Source organism: Ambystoma mexicanum, chromosome 12 (assembly GCF_040938575.1).
Source record: "Ambystoma mexicanum isolate Mex_15411 chromosome 12, UKY_AmexF1_1, whole genome shotgun sequence".
Classification (NCBI taxonomy): Eukaryota; Metazoa; Chordata; class Amphibia; order Caudata; family Ambystomatidae; genus Ambystoma; species Ambystoma mexicanum.
The window spans coordinates 448,818,899-448,846,882 of record NC_090936.1 but is presented as its reverse complement, the minus strand read 5'-3'; the positions used below and the strand labels follow the sequence as shown (position 1 = coordinate 448,846,882).

The following is a 27,984-nucleotide window of genomic DNA, read 5'->3' as shown; positions in this document are numbered from 1 at the left end:
GCTATTATCTCCTTATTGTAGATGTGTACATGCTTAAATTTAGGCTTCAGTATTCCCTTTCTTGATTCTCTGAATGCTAGTAACGTCCGGCTATACTCCATTTTGTTCGGTTCCTCTATCAGCCTGTCTCTTAGATCTGTCGATATTTCTGGGATGTCGTGTGGTTTAATACGTAGACTATTCATCCTTCTCTCTATCTCTAGTTTATATTTCCATCTCTGTTGGTTTCCACAGGTCGATCCCTTTAATGTTACTATAAGTGGGTGGTGATCACTGTGCTTCGTCCTCTCCATCACCATACTTAAAACCTCAGAGAGGAGATTTCTTGAGACGAAACAATAGTCAAGGGTATTCCCGTTTGACCATGTCGCAGCCACCGGGATTTCGAGGGGAGTGGGTCCTCCGTATTCCATATCTATGACAGTAATCACCACAGCTGTGCTGCTTCGGAAAATCTTTCTGCGTCGATGACGTCGATACACCGCCCTCGATGACCTCCTCCGACGGCCGACGTCACTGGATGTTATAAGTAGGACGCACGACGCCCGTAGCCTCAGTTCTGTTTTTTCTGCGAACGTGTTTGCTTCGGGAATCTCGGCACGCCTTGACTCTTTGGAGTTTGGTGTTTCTCGGTTCTTCGAACCTGTTCGTTTTGTGAAGTTTCTTCTTCATGAAGGATGTCTACCTCGTCTTCCACCCCACGTCCAGGATTTAAGAAGTGCGGGGACTGTGGGTCCAAGCTGTCGTTTACGGACTCGCACGACACCTGCCTCTGGTGCCTCGGGGAGGCCCATGACACGGATGACTGTGTCGACTGCCAGTTGCTCACGTCTAAAGCCTTGCGGGAGCGCAAGAAGTTGTTATCGGTAGGTAAGGTGTCTAAGCCACGGAAGTCGAGGTCTACGGGGCTTTCGACGGACGATTCGAGAGGCGACTATCCGCGTCGCCGTCGGAAGTGCAGTGGGTCTCGGTCCCGGAGTCGGTCCCACCACTCCTCTGCCTCTTCGAGGCACTCCCGGAAGCGCCAGCATTGGTCGCCTTCCCCCTCCTCTTCCGAGGACTCCGCCCGTCGGCGGGTCGCTTACCCTACCAAGCAGGCGACGCCGGAGGAATGGGCTTCCTTCGGGAAGAAAATGTTAGCGATTCTCGAATCGCAGGGCACCGGTCCGTCCGCGCCTCTGAGTGGGGTCGGTCGTGATCGGTCGAGAGACACCGCTCGCATGCCTTCGGGCTCGGGTGGTCGGCATGATTCGCGGGAGAGGTCCCGCTCGGACAAGGGGAATCGTTCTCGTCATGCCCGGTCCAGGTCCCAGTCCTCGACGCACTCAAGACCATGTGAACCCGTGTTGTCTTCGAGGAAGACGTTGACGCCGGTGGCGCCTAGGTCGTCGACTGACTCTTTCGAGGCCCCGCCTCCGGAGAAGTCGTCGGCGCCATCGGCGCCCAGGCTGTCGAAGGACACGCTCGGGGCTCCGGCCTCGAGGCCTGTGTCGACGCCATCAATGCTGTCGGCGCCGCGTTCGGCGTCAATGCCGATTCACTCGACGCCTTTCGAGGCTGTGTCGACGGGTACCCCAGGGCTCGGTTGAACCCCCTAGAAAGGCTCTGGCCAAGGTCAAGCATGGCTTTGGTTCACATTCTGTGCCTTCTTACCGCCATCTTGAGTTTATTTCAGAGGTGGATGAGTGCTCTGATGATGGCATGGTTCCTAATACGGTGCCAGATGAGATTCTCTTGGGCCATAGCCAATTTGAGGACCTGAGGCAGTCCCTGCACGATGCTAGGGGGCTGGACACCTCTCCGGAGGTGAAGTTTTGTAGGCCTGAGCCTGGCACTCATGCCGACTCCTCGTACCGGTGCCTTATGTCGAGGGTCACCGAGTACTTGGGATGGACTGCTCCCCTGGGGGCATTACTTCAGGATGACCTTACGGATATCCTCGACCTTGGTCCACCAACTGACCCGGTACTGCCGTTTCATATGGCTCTACAGAGGAGGTTGGCGGTGGCTTGGACTGCTCCGGAGAGTCTCCCGGCAGTGGGCAAGTCTTTGCCGTGAAAATACTGCCCAGCCAGTAGCGACCCCTGCTACTTGTCCAAGCACCCCACTCCGGAGATTTTGGTGGTGCAGGCGGCTACGGCCCCGGCAAAGCAGGCGTCGTATCCTACCATCCCTCCTGATGGGGACGACAAGCGTTTTGACTGCTGGGCAAAGAAAGTATTTTCTTCAGGGGGTATGGCGCTTCAGGCGGCCAACTCCGTTTGTGCCTTGTCACGTTTCACGCACACTCTGTGGAACTGTTTCCTTAGCGGCTGAACATATTCCCGAAGGGGACGAAAGGGATGGTTTCCTTGCCATGGATCAGGATGGCAAGGATGCCATGTGTGAGGCCGTTCAGTCGGGTTTGGACATGGCAGATTGCGTCAGCCGGTCCATGGCGGCGAGCACCATGATACGCAGGTTTGCGTGGTTGCGGAAGTCGAGGTTTGCTCCTGATGTGCAGGCCCGGCTCCTCAACATGCCCTTTGATGGGGAACATCTTTTTTGGCAGCAAGGCTGACGAGAGCCTCGAGAGGTTGCAGACCTCAAAAGCTGCAGCAAAGTCGTTGGGCGCTGCAGTTCGTCAACCTCCGCCTTTTCGTCCTAGGGGACAGCAATGGAGGGGAGGTTCCTTTCGTTATTACTCATCCTTTGGTAAAGCGAGAGGAGCTGCCAGTCAAAGGGGCCACCGTAGGAGTGCCATAGGTGGAAAACAAGGTACTCGAGGTGCCAAGGCCGCTCGGGCTGTTGCCTCTTTGCCCTCAGGCAACGCCGCAGCCGCTCAGTCATGAGGCCATGTCCCATGGTTCGCCGGTTGGGGGAAGGCTGGCACAGCATCTGGCAGAGTGGCGCGCCATTACTTCAGATGTGTGGGTTCTGGAGATCATAACCCATGGTTACTGTCTTCCTTTCCGGCAGAGGCCTCAAGACAATCCACCTGGGAACCTCTCTTTGAAGAGTCCGGATCCGCTCCTTGCGCAGGAAATTCAATCCCTGCTGGAGAAAGGCGCCATAGAACTGGTGCCTGTAGCGGAGAGGAACAAGGGATGGTATTCCCCTTATTTTTTGATTTCCAAGAGACAGGAATTGAGACCCATCATGGACTTGCGCGGTTTGATCAAACTCCTCAGGAAGGACAAGTTCAATGGTTACTCTCTCTCAAGTCCTCCAGGCCCTTCAACTTCAGGACTGGTTGGTGTCTCTCGACCTCAAGGACGCTTATTTTCATGTGCCGATACATCCAAAGCACAAGTAGTACCTGAGGTTCGCGGTTGGCGACGCGCACTTTCAGTTTCGGGTCCTGCCGTTCGGATTGTCCTCCGCCCACTAGGGTCTTCACCAAGCTCATGGTAGTGGTGGCAGCGCACCTCAGGAATGGCGGGGATTCACATCTACCCCTACCTGGACGATTGGTTGATCAGGGCGCGCTCTCCCGAACAAGTCCTGGATCATCTGTCAGTCACCTGCCACTCCCTCCACAAGCAGGGCTTCTCCCTCAACTTAAAGAAGTCCCATTTGACAACAAATCAGAGGCTCCAGTACATCGGAGCAGTGCTCGACACATCCCTGGGGCAGTGTTTTCCTCCCCAGGTGAGGGCTCATCACATTCAGCTGATGGTGCATAAGTTTCAGCTTGCCCAGAGTCTCCCAGCGTTCGAGTTCTTGAGATTGCTCTGCCTCATGGCATCCTGCATTCTTCTCGTGCCAGAGGCCAGGTTGCGGATGAGATCTTTGCAATGGGCACTCAAGCTCCAGTGGTCTCAGTCCTCCGGCAGGATGTCGGACCCTGTTCTGGTGCCGTCCTCGGTCGCCCAGGACCTTCTGTGGTGGGCCGTCGAAGACTATCTGATGAAGGGGGCTCCATTTTGGCTACCCTGGCCAGAGGTGACGATCGTGACAGACGCATCCCTCACGGGATGGGGAGCTCATGCCAACAAGTTGACAGTCAGCGGTCGTTGGTCTCCATCGGAGTCCAGACTCCATATCAGTCTGTTGGAGCTGAGGGCCGTCAGGCTAGCCCTGAGGGATTTTCTGCCGACTGTGCAAAGGAAGAATGTCCTGATCCTGACGGACAACACGGTGGCCATGCACTACCTCAACAAAAGGGGGGGGCAGGGTCACTTCCTCTGTGCAGGGAGGCGATGCAGCTCTGGTTCTGGGCTATCCAGCAGGAAGTTTCGATCTCAGCAGTTCATCTGGCCGGAGACGAAAACGAGACGGCGGACGCTCTGAGCAGGCAGAGCGCGATCTCTCACGAGTGGGAGTTGGCTCAGGAGGTTCTCCTGGAGATATTTGCCCTTTGGGGGACCCCTCAAGTGGATCTCTTCGCCTCCAGTGTCAACTGGAAGTGCGAGAGGTTCTGCTCACGGGAATATCCTTCGAAAGGAGCCTTAGGAGATGCGTTTGTGGTGGAGTGGTCATTCCCACTACTGTACGAGTTCTCTCCAGTCCCCGTCATCCCGCAAGTACTGCGGAGGTTACGGAGGTTCAGTTCCCGGTTGATCCTCATTGCTCCGGCGTGGGCCTGGAGGATGTGGTACCCGGACCTTCTCGACTTGTCCATCTGCCCTCCATGTCGTCTTCCCTGCTGAGACGATCTGCTCTCACGGGAGGGGGGGTCAGGTTCTCCATCCAGAGGTCAGATCCCTCAACCTTCACGCTTGGTTTCTGAAAGGTTGAGGTATAAGGATTGGGACCTCCCTGAAGACGTGATGTAGGTGTTGCTCTCGGCCAGACGGCCGGCAACAAAGTCCCTGTACCGTTGGCGTAAGTTCTGCGACTGGTGCAGGGTTAAGAATGTGGATCTTTTGCATGTGACATTCCCATGGTTCTGTCTTTTTTGCTTTCTTTGGCCCACAGGGGCCTTCAAGTGGGTACCATTAAAGGTTACCTGGCGGCGCTGTCCATATTTAAGCGCTCGTCTGAAGAGTGTTCCTATTTTAAAATTCCTTTAATTTCTCAGTTTCTGAAAGGGCTCACTAATGTGTTCCCTCCGTCACTTTTCCAGGTGCCCGGTTGGGATTTGAACCTTGTTCTCAAGTTTCTGATGGGTGCTCCGATTGAGCCTTTGCATTCATGCCCTTTGAGACTTAACTCTTAAAACTGTATTTTTGGTTGCGGTCACTTCCGCTCGCAGAGTGAGTGAGTTACAGGCACTTTCAGTTAAGCCACCCTTCACTGTGTTTCATAAGGACAGGGTTTTCCTTCGAGTTCGTGCTTCCTTTCTTCCGAAGGTGGTGTCGGAATTTCATTTAGGCCAGAAGGTTGTTCTTCTGGCGTTTTATCCTCCTCCAAATCCTGGTAAGGAAGAGGACAGGCTCCATAGGTTTGATCCTAGGAGAGCGTTAAGCTTTTATATTTCACGCATGTCCCAGGTCAGAGTGGACGATCAACTCTTCATTGGTTACGCTGGAAAGCATTTGGGACAAGCTGTGACGAAACAGACTTTGTCTCGCTGGATTATTTTGGCTATCTCTGAGTGTTACCGCTTGGCGGGTTAGGACCCACCGGTCGGCTTACGGGCCCATTCTACCAGGGGTATGGCTGCCTCTACTGCCCTGCAGAGGGGTGTTCCTATTAACATCTTGTAACGCTCACCTGGTTCCCACGGGGGCGCTGGTCTAGTCTGGATTGCTGTGGCCTCTTCTAGCGTGATGCGCAGGACCCGGAACACCGATTGGACAGGACCTCCAAATTGTGCTTGCCTGGCCCGTAGGAATATCCTTCTGCAGATGAGAAAGGGGATTAACAGTCTGCAGAATAGTGTGCTAGCTCCCCCTTTCCCCCTTCGTCCCTCTCTAACTTCCTCCAAACCCCGGTTTAAGCGCACCTTATGGTTTGGAAGGATGAACTCTCCATCCTGCTTCTGGTGCAGGGGCGCGTGTTCGTCCAGTTATTTCACTGGTTTTCAGAATGGCGCTGGCAAAATCCACTTGACTTTCCTGAGCGATGCGCCGTAAGTATGAAAGTTCAAAGTTCAAGTGAGGCCCCCTTTATGTTGTCTTTCTAACCTGTGATCTGTCCTTTATTTCAGGTGCAGAATGAAGGCGATGCGTCGAGGGGTTAAACTGCCGAGGTGAGTAGTGATGAGGACAATCCCTCTAAATGTCCTTATCATTCCCTAGAAATGTCTCTTGTCCTTTCCCCATAGGGTCCGGGGTACGGTACCTGCCAACGGGGCGGCGCTGACCCGAAATGTGGAAGAAAAGCCGGTAAGTATTATGGCTGTTAATCAGGCTTTCCTTCTGTGTTCCTTCTGCTCACCTTTTGTTTCTTCCTCTCTCCCTTAGGTGCAGAGATGTAGCGTCCGATGCTGACAGCCGCGATGGAGCCGGGAGATGTCTCGAGGACAGGTGAGTGAAGCGTGGCGCTGCAGCGAGCAACGCGATGCTTTTAAATGGAAGTCTTTCTTCAGGGATGCTGGCGAGAAGATTCCGGATGCAGGTAAGAAGTTTGAAATAGTCCTTGGTTTTCACCTTTCTCTTCTCTTCCTTCCTTGCAGGTCTTCCAGGTTCGAGGCGGGCGTGGCTGGAGTCCAGGAGCAGGAGCAGACACGGTGAGCGTTAAGCTGCAGGAAGCAGAACAACGCGAACCATGAGCTGCTGTCTGGGCGTGGCTTAAATAGCCTCCAAAGAAGTCCCAGGTATGTATCCTTCCACAACTAGGTATGTATCCTTCCCTGGCCACGCCCAAGTGAAAAAATAGTCCCTATGAAAAAATAGTCCCTTTCAGGTCTCAGGGAGGCCTGAAGCGTGCAGCATGGTCTGCATCAGGTAAGTGCACAAAACACCTCCCTTTATGAGCCTGGCGCCTATGGCGCCAGGACTGATGTCCAACATGAGCCTGGCGCCAGGACTGAGTCCAAAGAGCCCCTATAAGGGGCCGCTGGGCTTTTACCCGAGGGCATGATGCCTGCTTCCGGGGGTGCTGGGCCTGGCCTGGTGCTCCGGGGGTAGGCATCATGACACATCTGTGATGCAGCCACCTGGGCTTCGGTACATACTTTTGTACGTCACTACTCCCTCGATTCCATCCGGGGGCAGGATCTGGCCTTTGGCAAGGCGGTCCTTTACTTGGCAATTTGATTGGGCATTCTAAATTTCAGTTTTCTAAATTATTTTCCCACCTCCTTGCATTGCTACTGCTTTGGGAGTCTGTCATAGATATGGAATACGTCGGAGGACCCAATTCCCCTCGAAGAACAAGTTACTCTCTTACCTGGTAACGTTCTTTCGATGGGATGGTCCGACGACGTATTCCATATCGCACCCTCCCTGCCTTCCCCGCTACAGAATTTCTTGTGCGATTGCAGCTTACGTTTCCGCAAGGCTTTGTGTGGTCAGACTGGCAGAAGACTGGTGCCACACGTTCTGGGGAAAAAACTGCAACTGAGGCTACGGGCGTCGTGCGTCCTACTTATAACATCCAGTGACGTCGGCCATCGGAGGAGGTCCTCGAGGGCGGCGTATCGACGTCATCGACGCAGGATGCAGACGCCGAAAGATTTTCCAAAGCAGCACAGCTGTGGTGATTACTGTCATAGATATGGAATACGTCATCGGACCATCCCATCGAAAGAACATTACCAGGTAAGAGAGTAACTTGTTCATCTCCCTTGATATTTCCATTTAGGAGATACAGGTCTCATAACTTTATTTCCTCCATCCAATCTTCACACTGTCGATTTTTCAAGTTCCTTTTTCCACTTCTCTTTGGATTAATGTATCCTTTCTCTTCTAGGCAGTTTGAATTTAGGTCTCCACATATCACTATTCGAAGATTTGGATGATCTTCCAAATTCTGATCAATCATGTCCATGGCTATCTCAACAAGTGTACCATTTTCTTGAACTTCCGGATTCCAATATAGATTCATAAGTAAATCCTCCTCTGTCTTTTTTTCTGTTTGTTTTTGGATCTTGATCATCTGGATATATGGATTTTCATTACTTGCACCATCTCGAGGTTGCGTCCATTTTTAGCAGTACCAATAAACCAGAGGATGGTCTTCCCCGGATGCCTCTCTTGGCCGGGTTTAAATAGGCACTATATGCATCCAAGATGGGGGCTCTTTTAACCAGGTTCCCTGGAGGCAGATTATGTCCAGACCAAGAAGCTTTGGGAGCAATTGGTTAAATAGCTGTCCGGAGCACCGGGTGTTCCAGCTCCCAATTTTCCAATCTCCACATTGCTTCTTCTTTTGGCTCTAATCATGGGTTTTAGTGGAAAGAGCTGCTGCTAACCAACTCCAGGAAGTATGCGGGCTGGTCAAATTGGTGTTGCACTTTTCTGTTCCTATTTTCATTTTCTCTTCTTTAGATTCTTTACATTGGTCTGTTATTTTGATGTTTTGTAAGGGATGTGTCTCCTTCCTTGTTTGTGCCAGTTGGTCACTTATCTCCTTCTTTGGTTTACCTTGGGGTGGAGTTTTCTCCTGTTTTTTGTTTAACTGCATTTGTACTTTGTCTCTGGGGGATGGGAAAGAATTCTATATAACTTATAAGTGTAATAAAGGATATGGCAACCAATCAGCCAAAGACTGTGGTCATGGCACATTTTGGCATATCATGGCTTAGGCCTACTTTATTCAAGTTGGCCTCTCGGCATAAGATCATGCTTCTTGCATTTTAGAAAACTTCAGATGCCTGGTACTAATACAGAGGAAGTGGTTACCTGGGTAAAGCCGAAGGTGATACGCCTTGACCAAAATCAAAGTCTCAGGGGAGGGGGGGGGGGATTCTGGATCGGCCAGAACATATTTTCTACTGGACATCTGACTTTTTTCGAAACCCTAGAATCCTAAAAGCCTCCTTTCAATGCCTTAGTTGGGACAATCTCTTCTTGATACAGTGCATCTTAAACAGCCCAATACCATTATTAAAATTTCGCTTTAGAGCAAAGTCCTGTTTACCACTCAGAGTGGGGAAAATATTTCTGGAAACATGGTTGTGTAGTGTTGTGACAGTCTCCATCCCCCTGAACACAAGGAAGATCAACCGTCCTAACCGACCCGTTGTCTACCAAGCAAACACTTTTAAGCCCTAAAACTGCCCATTCCACTCCACTTTATCCTTACTAACAATCCGGGGAGAATGAATGCTTAGATTTAAAAACTCGGTTCAATCTTCAATTTGCCTCAGTTCAAGGTACGAGTCCAGTCAAGTGCACAAGAGTTCCGTCATTCCCACAAATTCCTTATATGCAAGTTATTAGCACACTTCTTTAAAGGTAAGTTCCATATACTCACACTTCAAGGAAAGCTACAGACAACAGCACCTGCCGCAGCTGAAGGGGAGTCTCCAATTATGTCTAGCTGTCCTTATGGAGCATTTTATCTTAATTCTCGCAGGTTTACGATGGGGCATTGCAGGTCTCCTATGGCTATTTGTCTCTGACTTGAGAGTTAAGCCTTTGATATAAGGTCTTAAGAGCAGGCAAACCATTTTTCTGCTGCTCTTGCAGATGTTTGTGACCAAGTGCAGTACTCACAGCCAGTGAGAGTAGGATATATAGTCCTATTTTTATTTTTTTACATCTGATGTCATTTTAAACTGTCCCAGAGACATTCTTTCTATAATAAACTGCTATTGTTTGCAGTACTCCTCTTCGTAGTCCGCCAATTTCTGTGGGAAAACTCTGAACGTTTTTCTTTTTCTTTATATTTTCTTTTGGCTTAATATTCACTTAACTCAAGAAGCAAACCTCTAGAATTTCTACAAGTCTCAGACCATTATTTGTAGTCTGTCTTAATTATTTTTAATCTGCTTTACACTTTAAGGATATGTATAGATCTGCTGCCTTTTTTTAAAAAACTCTCACAGGCTCTTTCCTTATTCAATATAATCTAGTTGTAGGCCCCATGCTGTTTTAGCGAGGAAGTGCATTTAATTTGGTGAGATTAATTCTTTCCATCTTTTTCTCATAGGGCCTCTACCAACTGCTGGAAACCAAAGTGGTGATACGGTGTCGCAAGCAAGATCTGTCATTGGTTAAGGTAATCTTGATCTTTTGATGTTTTGATAGATCTGAAAAGTATCCCAGACCATGTGTTCCTTCACCAATGTGTAGTTTTGATAGACCGGCTGCTAAATTATGTTTCCTTAAATTCAACTCGAGCCATCATTTCACTACTCCTTCCCACACATGAGGAAACAATAAAATGCCAGTGCTACTTTTATTAGTAAATGTGTGTGGTTTTCTTTAACTTTTTTCCTTCTGTCAGATCAAATGTGTCATGCAATGTCTAGTACTTTGCAGGGCATAACACCATGGTTCAGAGCAAGCATTTCTTGATGGCACCATGGTTTTATGTAACTAGGCACAGGAACTGTTCGAATGGTAGAAACACAGGGCTGTGATTGTGGGAAACCTAGCAGCTTGTGCCCCCATTTCCAGGGGTACAGTCAAACTGTAAAACTTTTCGCCTGGATGCCCCACCCAGCCCTGTTGAACGGGCCACTACTTAAAGAACCTCTGTCCTGTGTGGCTTATGATTACAAAAAAATTCACAAGGTTTTGTTTTTGTTTCAGGCAGCGGTACAGAAGTGTATCCCAGCCTACAAAAGTTCAACGAAAAAAGATATTGAGGTCATCCTTGACCAGGACAACTTCCTGTCCCATGAAATGTAAGTTTCTAATAATCTATACATCTTTTAGTTTCTAGTTAAGTTATCACCTTTTCCGTCTAATGCATGGCAATCTTAGCTTTTTCCATGTGGTCACCTGGAAAGACATGGATCCGTAGCATGTTGTGCAGCAACATTTCAATTTTCAAAAAACGTATGGGGCGCTTGCAACAGAATATATGTGTCTTGTGACACAGGCATGGTATCCAGAGAGATGACAGACAACAGATGTGAAGTTTCAAACAATTATCAGGATGGTGTAACGCCTAACTTGCCCTATAACTATAGTGGGATTTTCCCTGTCTGAAGAAACTAAGGAAAGTCTGTGTCTAGAAGTCCAAAGCAAAAGGTCTGTCTGTGTCAAAACCTATGCTTGCCCTCACAACTATAACTAAACATGGTGTGGGAATCTTTTTAACCAAATTAAGTGTTCAAAATAAAGTCTAAGCTGCTTTCAGCTTGAGTTATTCTTGGGTTCCCTATCCCAAGTTCAATACAGTTCCAATAGTGGTTTACATCAATAGTGTTCTATCAAGGTGTTCTCCAAGTTCCAATGTATCGCAGTTCACACAGAGATGTCTGGGAATTCCCTTCCCCAAGACAGCATTCTCTAGTTGTCGGAATATCAGGGTTCGCTTCCCCAAGACTTCAACATAACACTCAAGCTGCTTTCATCTGCTCAATGTTCAAAAGAAAATGGGTCCACTTGACCCGCCTTCTGGCTTGCTTCACCAATTGTTTCACAGTTCTTTATAGCACGTTAAGAATGTTCTTTGCTTGTCACTTTTTAGGGTTTCATGGTCTAGGCGCAGTTGTAAGACCACACGGTCCACCTATCGCAGGTCATGCAACCAGCAACCCTATACATTTCCTTGGCTTCACTCCTGATGTCTAAGTTTCACAGTAGGAGACTTTTTGGTCTACGCGCAGTTGTCAAACCACACAGTCCACCCATCACAGGTCGCGCAACCATACGTCTCCCCAAAGCAGTTGGGCCCCTCAAAGGCTCTTCTGCATCGGGTCTTTACTTTCCATGCTTGTATTCCTTGTAATACTCATTTGCACATATTCTTGCCTTATCATATACTTGTGACTTTGCCTCACATTTTCAGTCATAATACTTAAACTGTCTTTCTCATTTTTGCAGTTATAATGTTCAAATAACTTTTCAATTCTTCACATGGTTTTAGTTGTGTTCACCCTGCGTTTTGCTGGCAATGTGCCATTCGATATGTCTATTTGACTTTAAATGTTCATTCACCATTCAACACACTGTGGTTTACTCGATTTAGCAGTTTTCTTTTTGTTTGGTATTCAATATAATTAGCACTGGTGTGTGCTCGTGTTCCGTTGATTATTAGCGCTCCCCTCAGAGCGCTCTGGGTCCCCAGTGTCCTCGGTCACTTAGTGGTTCTTCGTGGCTCCTCACGGCGGTTTCCACTGCTCCCGCTTGTCTTCCCCGGATCTAGAGAACAACCACGGCACGGCTCCACACACGCCGGCTTCTCTGCTCTGAACGCGGTTTGTGTCCTCTCTGGTCTTGGCAGCTTCTGCAGCTCTAGCTGCACCCTGGCTTGGGCGCATGTGTCTTTTCTCTTTCCTATGCTGTACTGCCGCGCAAGCTGCCTGCCTCCCAGTGTGAAGGCTCCCAGTCCTGCAAAGCCCTCCTTGCAGGTCTCCCGGGATTATTACCGGTGTCTCGACGTTCTGGTCTTGTCCCAACAGGATGGATTGTCTCCTCACTCACTTCGCAAAATGTTGGGGTCTGCTTTTTATACTCTTAACTTCTATTAACGGGCTGCAGGTGCAGGGGTTTAGACTCAATTGCCCATGAAGACTGAGGGAGGGTAGCGTAGGTCTGTGTTAGGAAGGGGGGAGTACCATGTCTCGCCTTCAGGCACCCAATCCCCAAGGACCCTCTACCCAGGTGATACACCCTCGCTTGTCCACCCCCAAGGATCCAAAAGTGATGGCCCTTCCCTAGCCACCTGAGCAGAGGATCCCTGGGGAGTAGTTGTGAGATACCTTCAGGTTTCTCACAGCCTCCTGTGTAGGACTTCACTTGGGCGTGCTCCCCACCCCAACCACCATTCATTTTCTCTCCCAGACAGCATCACAAATTATACCTAAACATTTTTTGGGGCCGGACCTCACCTTCCTATGCCTCCATAGAAGGCATTTTGGGTTTGATGTTGTGCGTCGTGAGGCATATACTCTGCTGCAGATCTGCAATATTTATGCCTGGAGTGCCTTGGTGTGCCCCACATCGGAGTGTTCTGTGTATTTTGCAATGCTCTCTCTGCTAGAGTTCTTTACATGCAGATTTGGAGATGGTGTACTATTTTCCTTCATGAGGTTTGAGGAACCTCTGTGCACAAAATTGGGTAAATAAAGCCTCCTATTCCCAGGGTCCTGAATGCCAGTTGGCTGGAAACGAGTGCTTCACTTCCATCCTATGCCACATGCTGATTTTTACCAGGGCTCGCATCCATATGCTTAGTGGCCGAACACCAGCCAGAAGACCAAGGGCAGAGAGTCAATTAATGGGACTTGTCGCAGGAGCCTTTGTAAATGGCCTGTCACTAGCCAGAAGGCAGAGAGCTCATCTTGTTGCGTGACCAGTGGTACACCAGGCCTCTGTACGAGACAAGATGGCTTTCTGAAGCCTTTACCTGCTTTTTCAAGCTCTGCCGGAGGGTGCCAAATACCCCTGGTCAGTAGCCCTTCTAAAGGAATTCACCTCCTACGCACCCTACAAGGAGGTGCTGACGCACAATCCTCACCCCAGCGGCGGAGAGCACTTCACTGCAGAAAAAATCTTCAGCAGGGCAGAATGTGCAGATGGACCGCAGCAAATTCATAGATTACTGTCGTCTGAAAGGGAGGTTCCTCCGTGCCCTCCTCTCCTACCCTGCATAATTTTTAGTCCCTGTGGGTGTTTTTGCCTCCCTGTCTACAGAAGAAATTGTTTACTTTATATAATATATTTTCAAATGAGGAATTGCTGGTTAACTGCTAGAGTGGCTGTGAACTCTAGATCATTTCCAGCTGGAACATATACCAACAATTGGCTGATGGACTCCCTTACTATTGGACCTTAATTTCCCAACAGTCCAGCACTGTTGCCCATATGCTCAAAAGGCCCCATTAAATGGAATATATTTTACAGCGGCGTGCACATAGAGCTTTCAAGCAGAAAATGTTCCCTGGTTTGGTTCCCCATGTTAAAAACGTCGGACTATCCAATTCTATTTTAAGGACATTCTGAGTGATGCCAATAATGCAGGCTCTTCCTCGTCCTCCTTCGCCGTCTCCTGATGCCCAGTCCACCATCCCTGGCGCTTTTGCTGCTACCACCGCCGAGGCCAGCGCTACCAATTGTGCCAGTACTATGTTAGCTACCACAACCTCAGACCCCAGCTCCTGGTCACTCTTTTCAGGACAGACCCAGATTTGTGGTACTTGAATGTGGAGGTCAGGAAATACCTCAGCTAGTCCATTTAGCCTTTCCATGAAAAGATCTTGGTATTCATGGCATTTAGGTAATAAAAACACATCTGTAGGCTCACAGCAGAGACTGAGGGGCTAGCGGAAATTCTGTCAATGAGAACAGAAAAATGGAGGGTGCCTCCAGTCCTATGCCCTCAATGGCTTGATTATTTTGGTAAATGCCACAATAAGTAGTAGGATGCTTGGCCTAAAAGAGGTATCCAGTGAAAATATTACCAACAAAAAATATTTGGTGAAAATACCTCTGCACTGAAAGTCGGCAAGCGAATAATGGTCAAGAAATGCAGCTGAAAAGGATGCAAAAATACAGAGTTAAAGAGGGTTTAGTGGGCTTGTGATTACCTGGCTAGGAATGGTGTTGGGGGTAAGGATAGGAGTTTGGGTTAGAGTACAGATTTTGGTTAGAATTAAGGTAAACGTTAGTCATCGTGGTTTTGAGAGTGCTGATGATGGGATAGACCGTGTTGGTGTTATGGTTGGCTAGGAGTTGTAGAGTAATGGTTTGGCTAAGTGTTAAAGCTAGGGAGTGTGAGAAACCTAAAGGCGTCTCACTTGCTAGTCCCCGGGGGATCTGTCATCTAGGTGGCCAAGACACAACCATCGCTATTGGATCCAGTTCCTGGGGGTGGACCAGTGCAGGAGGATCACCTGGTTGAGGGGTCTTCAGGGATTGGAAGTGGGACACTGAAGGGTGAGACACGGTATCCCCTTTCCTGTAACACCTTTTGAACTTTGTATTTGTGAAAAGGATCTGAGCCCGGCTGAGGGGGGTCCAGGGAGAGACGCCCAAATCACATAGTGATGAGAAGAAAAGAACTTTGTTTTTTGTTTTGTACATTAGGCTCTCCAAATGAAGAGACTTTGATGGAAAAGAGACTTGAACACAGAAGTCCCTGATTCTGAACTTAGAATTGTGTCCTCGTGTCAAGGAAGCCATAGTGTGCGCTTTGCTTGAGTGAACCACCTTTCCCCCTGCTGAAAACGTGGGTAAGGGAGGCCAACGGCCCAAGTATCCTGACTTATCATTTGTGAACACTTCTTTTTTTTCATGAACTTCACCCCACACTATTTGTAATTTAGTAGTAAGGATTGACAATAGTCTTTTCTTAGTATAGGCCCTTTTATGTTGACCAGACTCCACTAGGACTGCCTTCTTTATTATTTGATGGTCATAGCTTGATCCCATCTGTAGATTTAGGTTTAGATTGGCTATTTTCACCCTCTTGCAGAAGTTCAATAAACACCCTTGAACTGTAGTCACGTGTGTCTGTCTTACTTCAATACCATTCCTTCCTTACAGGAGGCTGCAAAGAGCTGGTGATGTTGACATTGGGTAGAGGCTAGGATAAATCTAGGAGTTTGAATAGAGTGAGCTTTAGGGTAAGTTTTACAGTTGCGGTTAGTACAAGGCTATGGTTAGGATTAGAGGAAGGGGTTGGGTGATAGCAGGGCCTATCGGATTTGTGGCAAGCTGGTGATGGGGTTGGCATTAGGTTCACTGTTTATTTTCTATTTGTTTGGTGTTTTGGATTGAGTACCATGTAAATAAAATGCTTTATTGCACTGGTGTTTGGTATGGGTTTAGGTTAGACTAATGGTTCTAATTAGAGTTGGTGTTAGGAATGGCGTTTGTAATGTTTGTAATAGCTTCATTGTTCTTCTTGAAGTGGGTCTGCGTCTAATAGGCTGTAATTGCAAAACATTTCTAACTATTTAATTCGTCTCGGGAGGATAGCTCACTGGCAATGTGCTCGCCTTGGAAGCAAGACAACACGGAGCAACACAGGTTCGATCCCCGGGTCCGCGCTTAGAAACCTCTGGGTATTAAGCACGTTATAAATAACCTATATCATACCAATCTCCAAACCACTCTGTTTCCATCTTGTATGTATTGGTCCCTTTACACATTTCTCCTGAACAGAATTGATGTTAGAATGTTGTACTTGAACTGTTAGAAAAATAATGAATACATGTAAATTCTTTGAATAAAGATGTCACTTGAGCGTCTTAAAAAAAAAAAAAAAAAAAAAAGGAATGGATTTAGGGTGATGTGGGAGGTTTTATAAGAGGTTTGGCCCATTCTAAGGGTTACCGCCTTGTACTTTTGTGCATTTAAACATGGCTTTTTTTTGTTGACCTTATTTCTGACTACATTTTTTGGATTTTATTTTTTTATTGTGCTTTAGTTCAAATAAAACTTTGCACAATGTTTCCACATAAACTAGAAGAAGAAAGAAAAATTCGAAGATACACTTCATCCATTCAAAAGAAAAAAGGTGAACAATTAATTGCAAAATGAACAAATTAAAATTTAGTTTCAACAGCTTGAATCTTGAGCATTTCACTTAAGTTCCATGAGCATCAATAGCATTTAAAAATTGGACAAGGGAGACCACCAGGGGGCACAGGCAAGATGGAAGCCTGAATGCCAGCCTTCTCAGGAACCCACAAGTAATGGCGGTCTAGCTGCGTTCTGCCGAGCCCTCGAGCAGTTGCAAGACGCCACCCAAAAGCAGTGAAGGACCAGCTTGCCTCCGGTCCAATCCCTACGAAAATCGGTGCAGGATTGCACAAGAATCGCCCGATTGAGTGGCGCCCGGAGGCCTGACAGCCGCGAAGCGGGAAACCTGCGTGCCAACACAGCGCTACACAGCAGGAGGAGTGGGGGGTGATCACTTTTTAGGGCCCCTGCGACCGGCGAGAGCCGCGCAGTGTGCGCTTCCAAACACCCCCCACACACAACGCCAGAGAGCTGCCAGCCAGCGGACCCGAGGAAAGCAGCACCGAATCGAAGGGAAAAGGATCCCTCCAACACCATCTACGACGGCGGTATTACGGAGGCGGACCCAATTGTGCTGCACTGTGGCTCTTGCACAAACAATACAACCCGGTAAGGAGTGGATCCGGGAGGGGAAGCCATTCACCATAGCACTTGAAGAGCCTCTCACACCACTGAGCCCCCCCCCTCTTCCTATTCTCCCCAAGGCCCAGCCATACCCGCTGCAACTCTGTCAGTGAGCACGCGCATAGTGGACTGGGCCACAGAGCGTGACCCGGCACTATGCGGTAAGGGGGAGTGGAGGCTCTCATAACCCGCAGCTCCTGAAATAGACCCCTGTGAGAATATGTTAAGAATGCATGCACACAAGCTTCTGTAACCATGACAACATCTTCGTGTATGGTTCCAGAATGTTGATGAGACCATACACGAAGATGTTAATGAAAAGAAGTTGGCCTCCTCGGGGGTTTCTCCAATTAAACTAAAGATCCCGATCTATACTTGAGACTTGTGGCGTAATCTGTATAGATGGAATACATAACAATTGGCGACGAGGAGTTGTTTTCATGGAGAGAGCCCCCGGGCACAGCGTGAGGATTTTGGTACACGAGATGAACATTGATGCCGTATGTCACCAGAAGCTGTGATAGTGCTGAAACCTATGAGGGGAATATGCTAACAAGTAAGGAGGTGAGCGGCGCAACGGAAAAAAAAAAAAAAAATCGGAAACTGTGAATGCTAATACTTACTAGGAACGGCATTATACGGACGCTGCGCGAGAGCGGACCAACCGTCTAGTGCATTAGAGAAAAGGACCTCAGTGCGTGCTATGCGTGCCGCCATTTTAATGCAACATTAAGGGTGAAGGAATCACGCGACAAAGTAGAAAGCAATATAGTGCACGCCGAGTGTGTGCGGAAGGAGCGGTTTACAGTGGAAGTTCACACGAAGAGAGAGGGTGATATTATATGTTAAAAAAAAAAAAACATTTTTTTGGGCAATTGGACTGGTTTAAAATATATGTGCAAGAGTGGATGAATTAATAATTCTAAATAAAAATAAAAAAAAAAAAGTACAGCCAGTGAAGTGTCAAACTGGATATAATATTGTCAGGAAAGGATTTCTTTGCATACCAGTGTATCATGCAGACCATATCTGCCCCAGTGAAGTTTTTGCCATTGCCTGGTAATCCAAATTGTCCATGGGAACAGTGGCAAGATAATTTCCAAGTGTATCTGAGGGCAATAGGAGGCTCGAGGTACAGTGATGATCAGAAGGAGGCTACACTTCTAAATTGCATTGGTGCAGAGGCACTAAGAGTTTTCAGGACATTACCTGAATTGGAACATGATGAAGTGAATTGGGAAGAATCTTCGAGTGGAGCTAGGAAATATGACACAGCGATTGCCAAACTTAGCAAACATTTTGGAAATAAAACTAATATTGTACTGGAAAGATACAGATTTTTCACGAGGAAACAAAGTAAGGGAGAAAGCATAGACTCATATTTGGCTGCACTAAGGGGATTGATGGCTACCTGTGCCTTCACAGGGGTAGCGGATGAATATTTGAGGGATCAGATGGTGTTGCATGTGGCAGATCCTTGTATTCAACAATGTTTGTGGCAGGCAAAGAACCCCACATTGGACAAGACAATTGAGATAGCCAGGTCAATCGAACTAGGTGAAAAATGCATGAAGGAAGTCCAAAACAAATTGGAGAATGTAGAAATCAAATCGGTTCAAGACATGGAGGATGGGCAGCATGACATCCAGGAAGACGAACTGATTGCCATGGTTAAGAGATTGGTCAGGTCAGAGACAAATAATGGTCCAAGGCAAGAAAGAGCAGGCATGTTCAAACAACATACTAGATGTTCAAATTGTGGATGGTATAAACATGCCAACGCAGAAAAAGACTGTCCGGCTATGTCAACGGAATGTTTCAGATGTGGACATGTAGGACATTTTGGAAAAATGTGTCGCAACAATAGAGGAAGAGGTAGATTTAACAGCCGGTTTGGAAGAAATACTGGACGATACAACGATACAATAGAGGCAGAGGTGCAGCAATGACGAGTATAAAGGCGTTGGAGGAAATGGGTGGTTCGTTAGTACGTTCGGAGTGTAAGGGCCATAAAAACACAATTGGAACTTGTTGAAGTCATTGGAGCTGCACAGTGAGGCCTAGAAAATTATAATCCGCGACGAAACACGGCCGCTACGTGTAATCACAAGCCTCCAACGACCCTGCAGCCACAGAGCCGGTCTCCTGCACACGAGGCATCTTAATAGGGAATCACCAAACTAAGGAGGCCACTAAGCGCACACTGAGCCCAGAGGCACCCCCACCCCTCTCACAACAGGAGGGGTGGTGATCAGAAGCAGACAGCTGGGGTCTGAGAGGCAAAAACAGAATAAAGTGTGTGTTATGAACTCCGTGACAAGGTTCCAAGTGCACACAAACGCTCCCCTGAACAGCCCCTATGGACGGAAGAGCTGAATCAACTCAATTGAAACACTGAATCTACAGGGGCTTGCCTGACCTTATAGGGGGGTTGGTGTCAAGGAGGCCCCAGGTAAAGCAAGCTTCAATCAAACGGCAGCACTCCCACAGGGTCTTTAAACCCCAATTGAGGACAGGGGCAACGCTGAACCACACAACCCCGACGCATCTCTAGGTGAGCGAAGCCTGAGCAAAAAAAGCAACCCTCCAAAACCTAAGCCCAGACGATACTTGGAAGACAGGCCCGGTCTACACTGTCCAGGCTCGCCTCACGCTCCCCTCGCCCCAGCGAAAATAAACATTGCTACTGAGAACTGTAGGAGCCCAGCCTCCATTCGACGCGCGCTATACTACATAATGTAAGAGGCTGACGCCCCAAAGACCCCAGCCCATTCAGCAACCAGCCGGGTGCGCATGAAGGGTACACTCAAACCAAACACGGCCCAGAAGCTCCAAGTTCATAAGAGAAGGCGGCGATATAGCAGCCTCCCAGTCACAAGAAGTCTCTCTCATCCCAGGGGGAGACCACAAAGCCTCCACCAAAGCGGACGTTCGACTACTGCTCTGAGAAATCCAGACCCTAAGTGACAACTTGACCGCTACAGTTAATGCGCTACAAGAGAGGGTACTTAAGGTGGAGGATAAAGTTGAAGCGCTGGAGAACTACCAGCAATCTGCAGAAATCATGGAAATGAAAATAGAAGGTAGACTACAGGATCTGGAGCAAAGGAATTTTTATCTAGCGGCGAATGTTGATGACCTAGAAAACCGAGAAAGAAGGTCAAATATTCTAATTCAAGGACTGAGAGAGGCCCCAGGTGAAACTACAGCAATGTTGGAAAGAAGGGTGAATGCATTGGTGAACTTTCTTTACCACGCCTCTGATTCCCGAGTTGGAGTTAGACAGAGTCCACCAGGCGAGCGGCCCGCCAGATGGGCCAGATGGGCCGAGATCGGTGTTAGGACTCCAAAGTGAAGATCTGTCGATCTGTCCGCCGCTACCCTCGCCCAAAGACGAGCATGCCACCCCCTGACCACCTGGCTGCGTGAAGATGGTATAAGATACAGGTGGGGCCACCCCTTCTCGCTTTCTTTTGACTACCCCCGCCCAAAGACGAGCATGCCACCCCCTGACCACCTGGCTGCGTGAAGATGGTATAAGATACAGGTGGGGCCACCCCTTCTCGCTTTCTTTTGACTATGCGGATGAGGAATACAGGGCAGTTTCTGCAGAGGAAACAATGCAAGTGCTGACAGGATTACGAGAAAGAATCGGCACTGTAGAAGGGGAGGAAATGCCATCTTCCTCAGAGCCCTCACGAAAACCGCTGGGACCAGAATCGAGGAGAGGGCGATCAAAAGGGTTGAGAAAATACAAAAGGCTAAATCCCTCTTAAGGATGAATAAGATGACTCAAACGTAGTGAATGCACAAAGACCCGAAGAGTGGAGAAGAGAAATCGAAAGAAGTTGACAAGTCGCTAAATTGAGTTAACAATGCAAACAGACGCTCAAGAAAGATCCCAACGCAACATCCTCTCCCACTCCGCACTCCGACAAACACATCCTGCTGGGCTGGACAGCTACCCGAGGTGTCAAGAGCCAAACGGACCCCCTCTACGGTCAAGCACTTTAACATTTAAAAAGTTTGGGTTCAGAAGGAGACACCCGTAGTGTGGCCCTATGCTATGCGCAAGGGCATCTCCAAAGTTAAAAACACTCTTTCTAATTATTTTTCTTATCTTTATCTTTTCACTCAGAGGGGAGAAAGAAAGGGGGGGAATCTCGAGACATATGGGGAGAAATTGTTGCGAAGGAAGTGGGCACTGAGAAAGACGCACCTTTTGACATACTCGGTTACCCGCAAACCAGCTGGACTTTTATTGTTCAAACACCAGAATATAAGCAGTAGAGAAACAGGTGGTACACCGACATGTGGAGACAGAGTGTAAGGCAAGAAAGCCGCACCAAGTGATAGTGCTATACCTCTACAATGGTGGCTGACGATATATTGGTGGGATCTCTGAACGTTAAAGGCCTTGGCTCGCTGCTGAAAAGGGCAATGCTGACAAGGCTGTTCCAACAATCTAAGCTAGACCTCCTATTCATTCAAGAGACCTATAAACATAAATAGGAATTCCCTCTACGGGGAAGACAAGTGGGAGGAGCGCTATGGGCCTCAGGACCAGACAAGAAAGGGGGAGTGGGCATCCTATATCGCAAATCGCTGGAACTCTCTGTGTCACGAACATACAGGGATCCCAGCAGAAGATTTCTATTTTAGCATGACACCATCAGAACAAAACCAGTTACTCTATGCGCAGTGTACACCCCTAAAACCCAACAATTGAGTTTTTGTAAAGATCTCCTTGCATTGTTAGATGAGGAGAGAGCAGGCTCCTTGATCTGTGGCGGTGATTTTAACCAGATCATGGACCCCGCACTAGATTGGAAGTCATACAGGGAAGGAGCAGTCCCCCCCCCCCCTAGGGACACGGGAGGGTTCCGGACTTCAGTAAACAAACACTTGCTAATAGACGCTTGGAGAACCGGCCATCCCCAGCAAAAATCCTACACTTTCTTTTCCCCTCCTCATAGCACTTTTACCCGTATAGACCACTTTCTCCTGGAAGGAGACCTAGAGCATCTCCTGAGAAGTGATGACATAGAACCGGTGGGGTGGTCAGACCATGACATAACGGTAGACCTAGACCTGGGTCCCAATAGACAAATAGAGAGGTGCTGGCTATTTAATGACCTGCTCTTTCGTGACATATTATTTAGAGAGTCTCTGGACTCAGAAATAAGAGTTCTTCGAGAGAAATGACACCAGGGATCTCCCTGGCAGTACAGTATGGGAAGCTGCTAAGGCAACGATAAGAGGCCTCATGATAATCCAGTGCACCTCAGTTAAAAGGATCAGATTGCTTGGAGAAACCCAACCTAAAAAATTAATTAGTGAAAAAGAGGCCGCACTAAAATCAAATGCAGCGGGAGTGAAGGAAACATTATTGGAAATCAGGGAACTGAGACAAGAATTGAAAGAAATCTGGCAAGGGAAAGCACTGGCCCACCTTAGATTTGTCAAGCAAAAGTATTATGAGAAAGGCGACAAAGACGATACGCTCCTTGCCTCTAGGCTAAGAAAGCAAAGAGCGGACCGAGCAGTGTACAAAATGAATTCCCCAACAGGAGCTACTCTCACTAACCCAAAAGACCTTGCAGGCCGCGTTGCCCAATTCTATGAACAGCTATACACTTCGGATTGTCATCCAACCCCTGAGAGCAGGACACATTTTTATGGCAAAAATCTCCTTCCCTCGAATACAGCCCGCAGAGAGCGAAAAGCTAAACGCCCCAATAACAAGAGAAGAACTAGACCAGGCCATTTCAAACCTGAAGGCTGGCTCTGCCCCAGGCCAGGATGGCTTCACTCCGGCTTTCTACAAGAGACTAAAAGGTGCCCTCACCACATTCCTGACCCTATTATTTAACAACATCATATTGACAGGTCAAGCCCCACCCTCGTTTACCGATGCTAGAATAATAGTGATCCTGAATAAACTTGAGTGCGGCTCATATAGGCCCATTTCGCTACTAAATGTAGATGCCAAGATATATGCCAGTATCCTGGCCAAGAGACTAAGCACGGTCCATCCGCATTTAATCCACAGTGACCAAGTGGGGTATGTGTAAGGCAGACAAGGTTCCGACAATGTCTGTAAAACACTGGACCTGATGGCTGTGGTGGACCTGTGTGATGCGGATCCCACTTTCTTCTCGGTTGACGCAGAAAAAGCGTTTGACCGGGTGGAGTGGAGCTTTATTAATCAAATCCTTGAAAAAACAAGTCTGGAGCTGAATTGGATCCAGGGGGTGCAAGCACTCTACAAAAACACAAATGCAAAGGTAGTTGTTAATGGCATAGCATCCCCGTCATTCAAACTTACCAGAGGCACCAGATAGGGCTGCCCCCTTTCGCCGCTGGACTTTGTCCTGGTTATGGAACCCCTAGCCCAGATGATCCGAAATGACATTTCTATAACCGGCCTTCAGAAATTTGGCAAAGAATATAAGCTAGCCCTTTATGCAGACGATGTCCTGGTTTATTTAACACACGCCTCCCAATCCATCCCAGGGCTCCTGACCAGACTGGATCGGGCACTCTCAGGGTTCCGTATCAACCGAAATAAGATAGTAGCCCTATCCCTTAAAAATGGTGCAGTACAACCAGATTCCAACCCAGAGCGCTGGGGCCTTAAAGTAATGCAGAACGACTTTAAATATCTGGGAATAACCATTACAAAACAGTTAGGAGACCTATACCAAGCAAATCATAAACCAATGTGGGCACGCATTCAACGCGACACAAAGTTGAGCAGGGCTATGCCTGTCCTGGGTGGGTAGGTTTACGGCAGTCAAGATGAATGTCTTACTGCGTCTCCTTTTTTTTAAATTCCAATCCCTCCCAATAACATTGCCAGATGCGTTCCTGATAGAAGTCAAAAAGACATTGCTTGCATTTCTATTGGGAAGAAAGAAGCAGCGCATAGCATATAATAGTTAATCCTCCCCAAAGAGAACAGCGGCCTAGCCTATCCCGACTTTCAGGAATATTTCACAGGAAAATCTTGCATATTCCTGATGAGATGAATAAGACCACAAAGCCTCCACGGTCAGTCGCCAGTCATCCCTAAACATTTTTCTTTTCATAGCTTCTGGATTTTCCCTCAATTCCCCCTCAGAGGATCCAATACGCTCCAACAGTACAATTCTAAACAAATTGACTGATTAAACCGAGGATGCATTCATAATTTTTATGGAAATTCTCGTACATGGAATATTGTGGTGGGGAAAGAAATTTGTGTAGAACCAGTAGCTGTCTCTGCTGAAATCGGGCATTGAGGGAATTCAGATTTAATTTGTGTCTCAAAATTGCTCCTGGTATATGACTCGGGAGTCCCAACATTTTTCCATACCATGGCTTGGATTACATCCAAGGTAGATCCAAGATTAACCGATGCAATATCCAGGCCATGTAATAGAATAGGCTCAATCTTCCCTTTATAATACTTTGACAGGGAGAACGGAAAATCTGCATAGTTTCCTATAGATGATCTTCATGTGGGACAACGGGATATCATTTTTTCTTTCATCATGTTTGTCCCCATATTAATGGAGAATGCATTGGTTAAGTGGTAGCCACGATATTGTATAGAAGCCACCTTTTCAACCCGCCCAATACCCAGGGACCACCACATTGTTTTGGGTTTCCTATTGTTTGAAAACACCACCCCTTAGATTTGTGTCCATTAACCTTTTAGATTGTTTTTAAGGGTATACTTAAAGACTTCCAGCTTCTCTTGGAGGCCCAGCGGAGTCCTGTCAAAGATGATAATATTGTCGGGGAAGGCCAGCCAATGAAGCTGTAGATGGCCCAGATTGACCAGAACCACTTGTTGGGTTGCCCACGGTTTTTGAATATCTCTCAGGTAAAGATTAAAGCGAGTCACTGCCAAAGTGCACCCCTGTCTCAGCCCTATGTTCATCAAAATAGGTCTCAATACCGACCCTTCCTTGGTAAAGCAAACCCTCAACCTGGAGTTTTTTTTCGTGTCTTAGAGTTTTGTATTTTAGAGTTGAAGCAATGGGGATAAGTCTTTTTAGTGCCCAATCTTTTCCCGAATTAAATATTTTCCACGGCTCTGATAAGTGTATCCAAGGGTCTATTGTATGGGCAGAGAGTATCTCTGCCCCGAATCATATCTTGTTCAGACCATCATGGTCTTTCCGAAATAGGTAGCCAGTAAGTCTAAAATATGATTTATGATCCCAATGACATCTCAAACCTGTACTGTCCACCTCTATCTGGACCGGCATAGGTTAGCGTTTATGGGTCGATACCAAAATGTTCCAGGTGAAGTGGATTAGCCAGTGATCGCTGATTCTCAGATCCCTAATGCCCAGATTACTACTATGCTGTTTGATGGATGAAGTGATAAAAAGTGATCTATCCATGAGTATGAGTCATATATATGCCAGGTGTAAATATGTTTGTCCTTTTTACCCTCCAGCTGTTGCAAATCCCAATTGAACATAAACCTGTCCCACTTTATGCCCCCCGTTAAATTGATAGAGCTATTGAGTGGACAACTCGAAAGCAAGTTGTAGCCCAGACCTAAAGCGCAATGTGCATTGAAGTCACCCCCAACGATCATGTAATGTTGGTGCCCCAGCGTCAACCAATAATCAAATGCCTCTGCCAAACGGGCATGGAACACTTCAATTGACTCTCTTGCTGGGTACCAATTTAAGTTTACCAATAAAACCTCAATTGCTGTATCTTGAAAAATAACCTGAACTGCCAATATTCCCTCCTCCGCCCGCCACATGTTGGCTATACAGAGTTTAGGTTGTTGTCTATAGCAATTTCCATACCACCACTAGGTCTGCCTTTGGCCCCAACCAAAACAGGAACAGAAAAAGTGCAATATCCCTCCAGTATAAACTTGCCCCATGTACATAGTCTCCTGGATAAAGAATATGTTAAATGCCTGTAGTTGTGCCTGCGCATTCCCGGCGTGTATAAAGTTTCTCAAGCCACAAACATTCCATGAAGCACACCTAATCTCGGGAAGGCTAGAGTTGGTTAAGTTCTGTGGACAATTGAGCAAAGGTTTTAATGTCAGACTCCACCCACAACCAATCCTGTCCTGCTGTTACTTAATGGACGGAATTTCGGATTGAATAGATGTCAAAACGTGTGTAGTCAATCCATCAATGCTTGTAGGCTGTACAGGCTGCGTCAAGGGTGGGGCCAAGAACACTTTAGCTGCCTCTTCAGATTCAAAGTTAATAAACTTGTAACCCAGAGTTTGGAATATATCCCTCTGACACCAAACCAGTTTCGCCACTAAGTAACAATGAAAGTGGGACACCATACGATTGTTATTAGCCAATCCAATGACAAAGATGCACCAATCCAATGACAAATGCACCTAACTACGCTATACAATCCCCGACCCCCACGAGTGTGTGTAAAGCCACTTTGGGAACAGATAAAACTCTGCTACTCAACATCGCTGTCCCTCATATGTTACCTTCAACGCACTTGGTGGACAGGAACCTATATCTAAGGGTGTCCTGTGACCCATCTATCCCCCCAGCACCTTTCTGCCGCCAGCGAGAGGTAATGCCACATGGGCCGCTCCTATGCCTCAGCATGCGCACCCCACCCCTGGAAGTACTCTCATACGAACACCAGCTCACACCGCAGCACTCACCCCAGCAGCAAGGCTTTTCGTAACTATACGTAGCCAGTTAGCCAAGTGCAGACAGGCTACCTTGCCACTTCAGGATGACTACACAACCCCGCACAACACTCGCCGTTCTGGCGCCGAGCCCATCACTAGTAAAACTTGCTTGCAGCTCCCGATACGGGAACTACACTACCCACAATGCTAAGCCCAACAAAACCAATGCTCTCCCCCAACAGTTCTCTCACAGCCCAGCAGCGGGCGACTGCATCCCCCTCCACACCGTATAGTAGCCGCAGCCACGGCCAGAACAACAAACCGCTCCAACAACAACGAACCTTGCAAAATTGCTTACATGCCTGGCCCAGACACAAAGGGCTGCATCGCTCACAGCTCTTCCAGTCCCTTTCAGCCACGCTGCTCCACTCCCCCCCCCACGACACGGAATCATCTGCGAACGCCTGTGCCGACTGCATACAGGAATCGGAGACTCTGCTCCTGCTTCCACAGCATTCCCCCCACAACTACACCTCCAAAGCTACTCACAGAAATTCCACCCTTCGCACACGCGCGCCTCTTTTATACACATTGCCGTCAATCCACTTCCTCTTTCCAAGAGCTAGCCCCTCTGAAAATGAATGAAAGCACAGTACTACCCAGGCTCCAAAACGTCAAGCAGGACTTTGCACAATTGATCACTATCAATCCCGGTGTAACTCTCCAACTGGCACAAAAAGCCTCAAAGGAACATTCTAAGCATGCTAAACTCCTCCTTCATGTCTCAAATAGCTCCGCAGAGGACACCCCTAAACTATATCTAGCCACATCACTCCCTCTCATTACTCCTCTACCTCAACTCATCCACACCCACAGTAACCTTAATCCACCAACAAACGCAACCAAGGATTGAACTCCACCAGCCTGCATAATAATCCTCTACCTAGACAACGGACACATAGCTCACCTCCACGCACAGCTAATTCCCTGCAAAACACAAGCCTTGGCCCTCTCGCCCCCAGCATAGCCGCTTTCCCCCTCATGACTTGTGTCCTCGTTAATGCACGCTCACTGCCAGCCCGTGCACTTGACATTCACAACCTTCTCACTAAACACCACCTTGACACCCTAGCCATCACAGAAACGTGGCTTCATGATGCATGCAGCGCAGCACTATCCCTAGCCATGCCTACAGGTTACACTATCTTCAGGAATGACAGACCCACATTGATAGGAGGTGGTGTCACGCTGGTAGCCAGAGAAGCACTTCCCTTG

General features: G+C 47.8%; 1 protein-coding gene across 1 annotated transcript in view; it reads left to right on the top strand.

The window, feature by feature from the left end:
• The window catches only part of ATP6V1E1 (ATPase H+ transporting V1 subunit E1), a 451,663-nt gene that overhangs the window by 279,643 nt on the left and 144,036 nt on the right, over window positions 1-27,984 (top strand). The window contains exons 6-7 of the mRNA XM_069628660.1: window positions 9,964-10,032; window positions 10,569-10,663. Of these exons, the coding sequence (XP_069484761.1) occupies window positions 9,964-10,032; window positions 10,569-10,663 (164 nt within the window). The remainder of the gene's footprint in view (window positions 1-9,963; window positions 10,033-10,568; window positions 10,664-27,984) is intronic.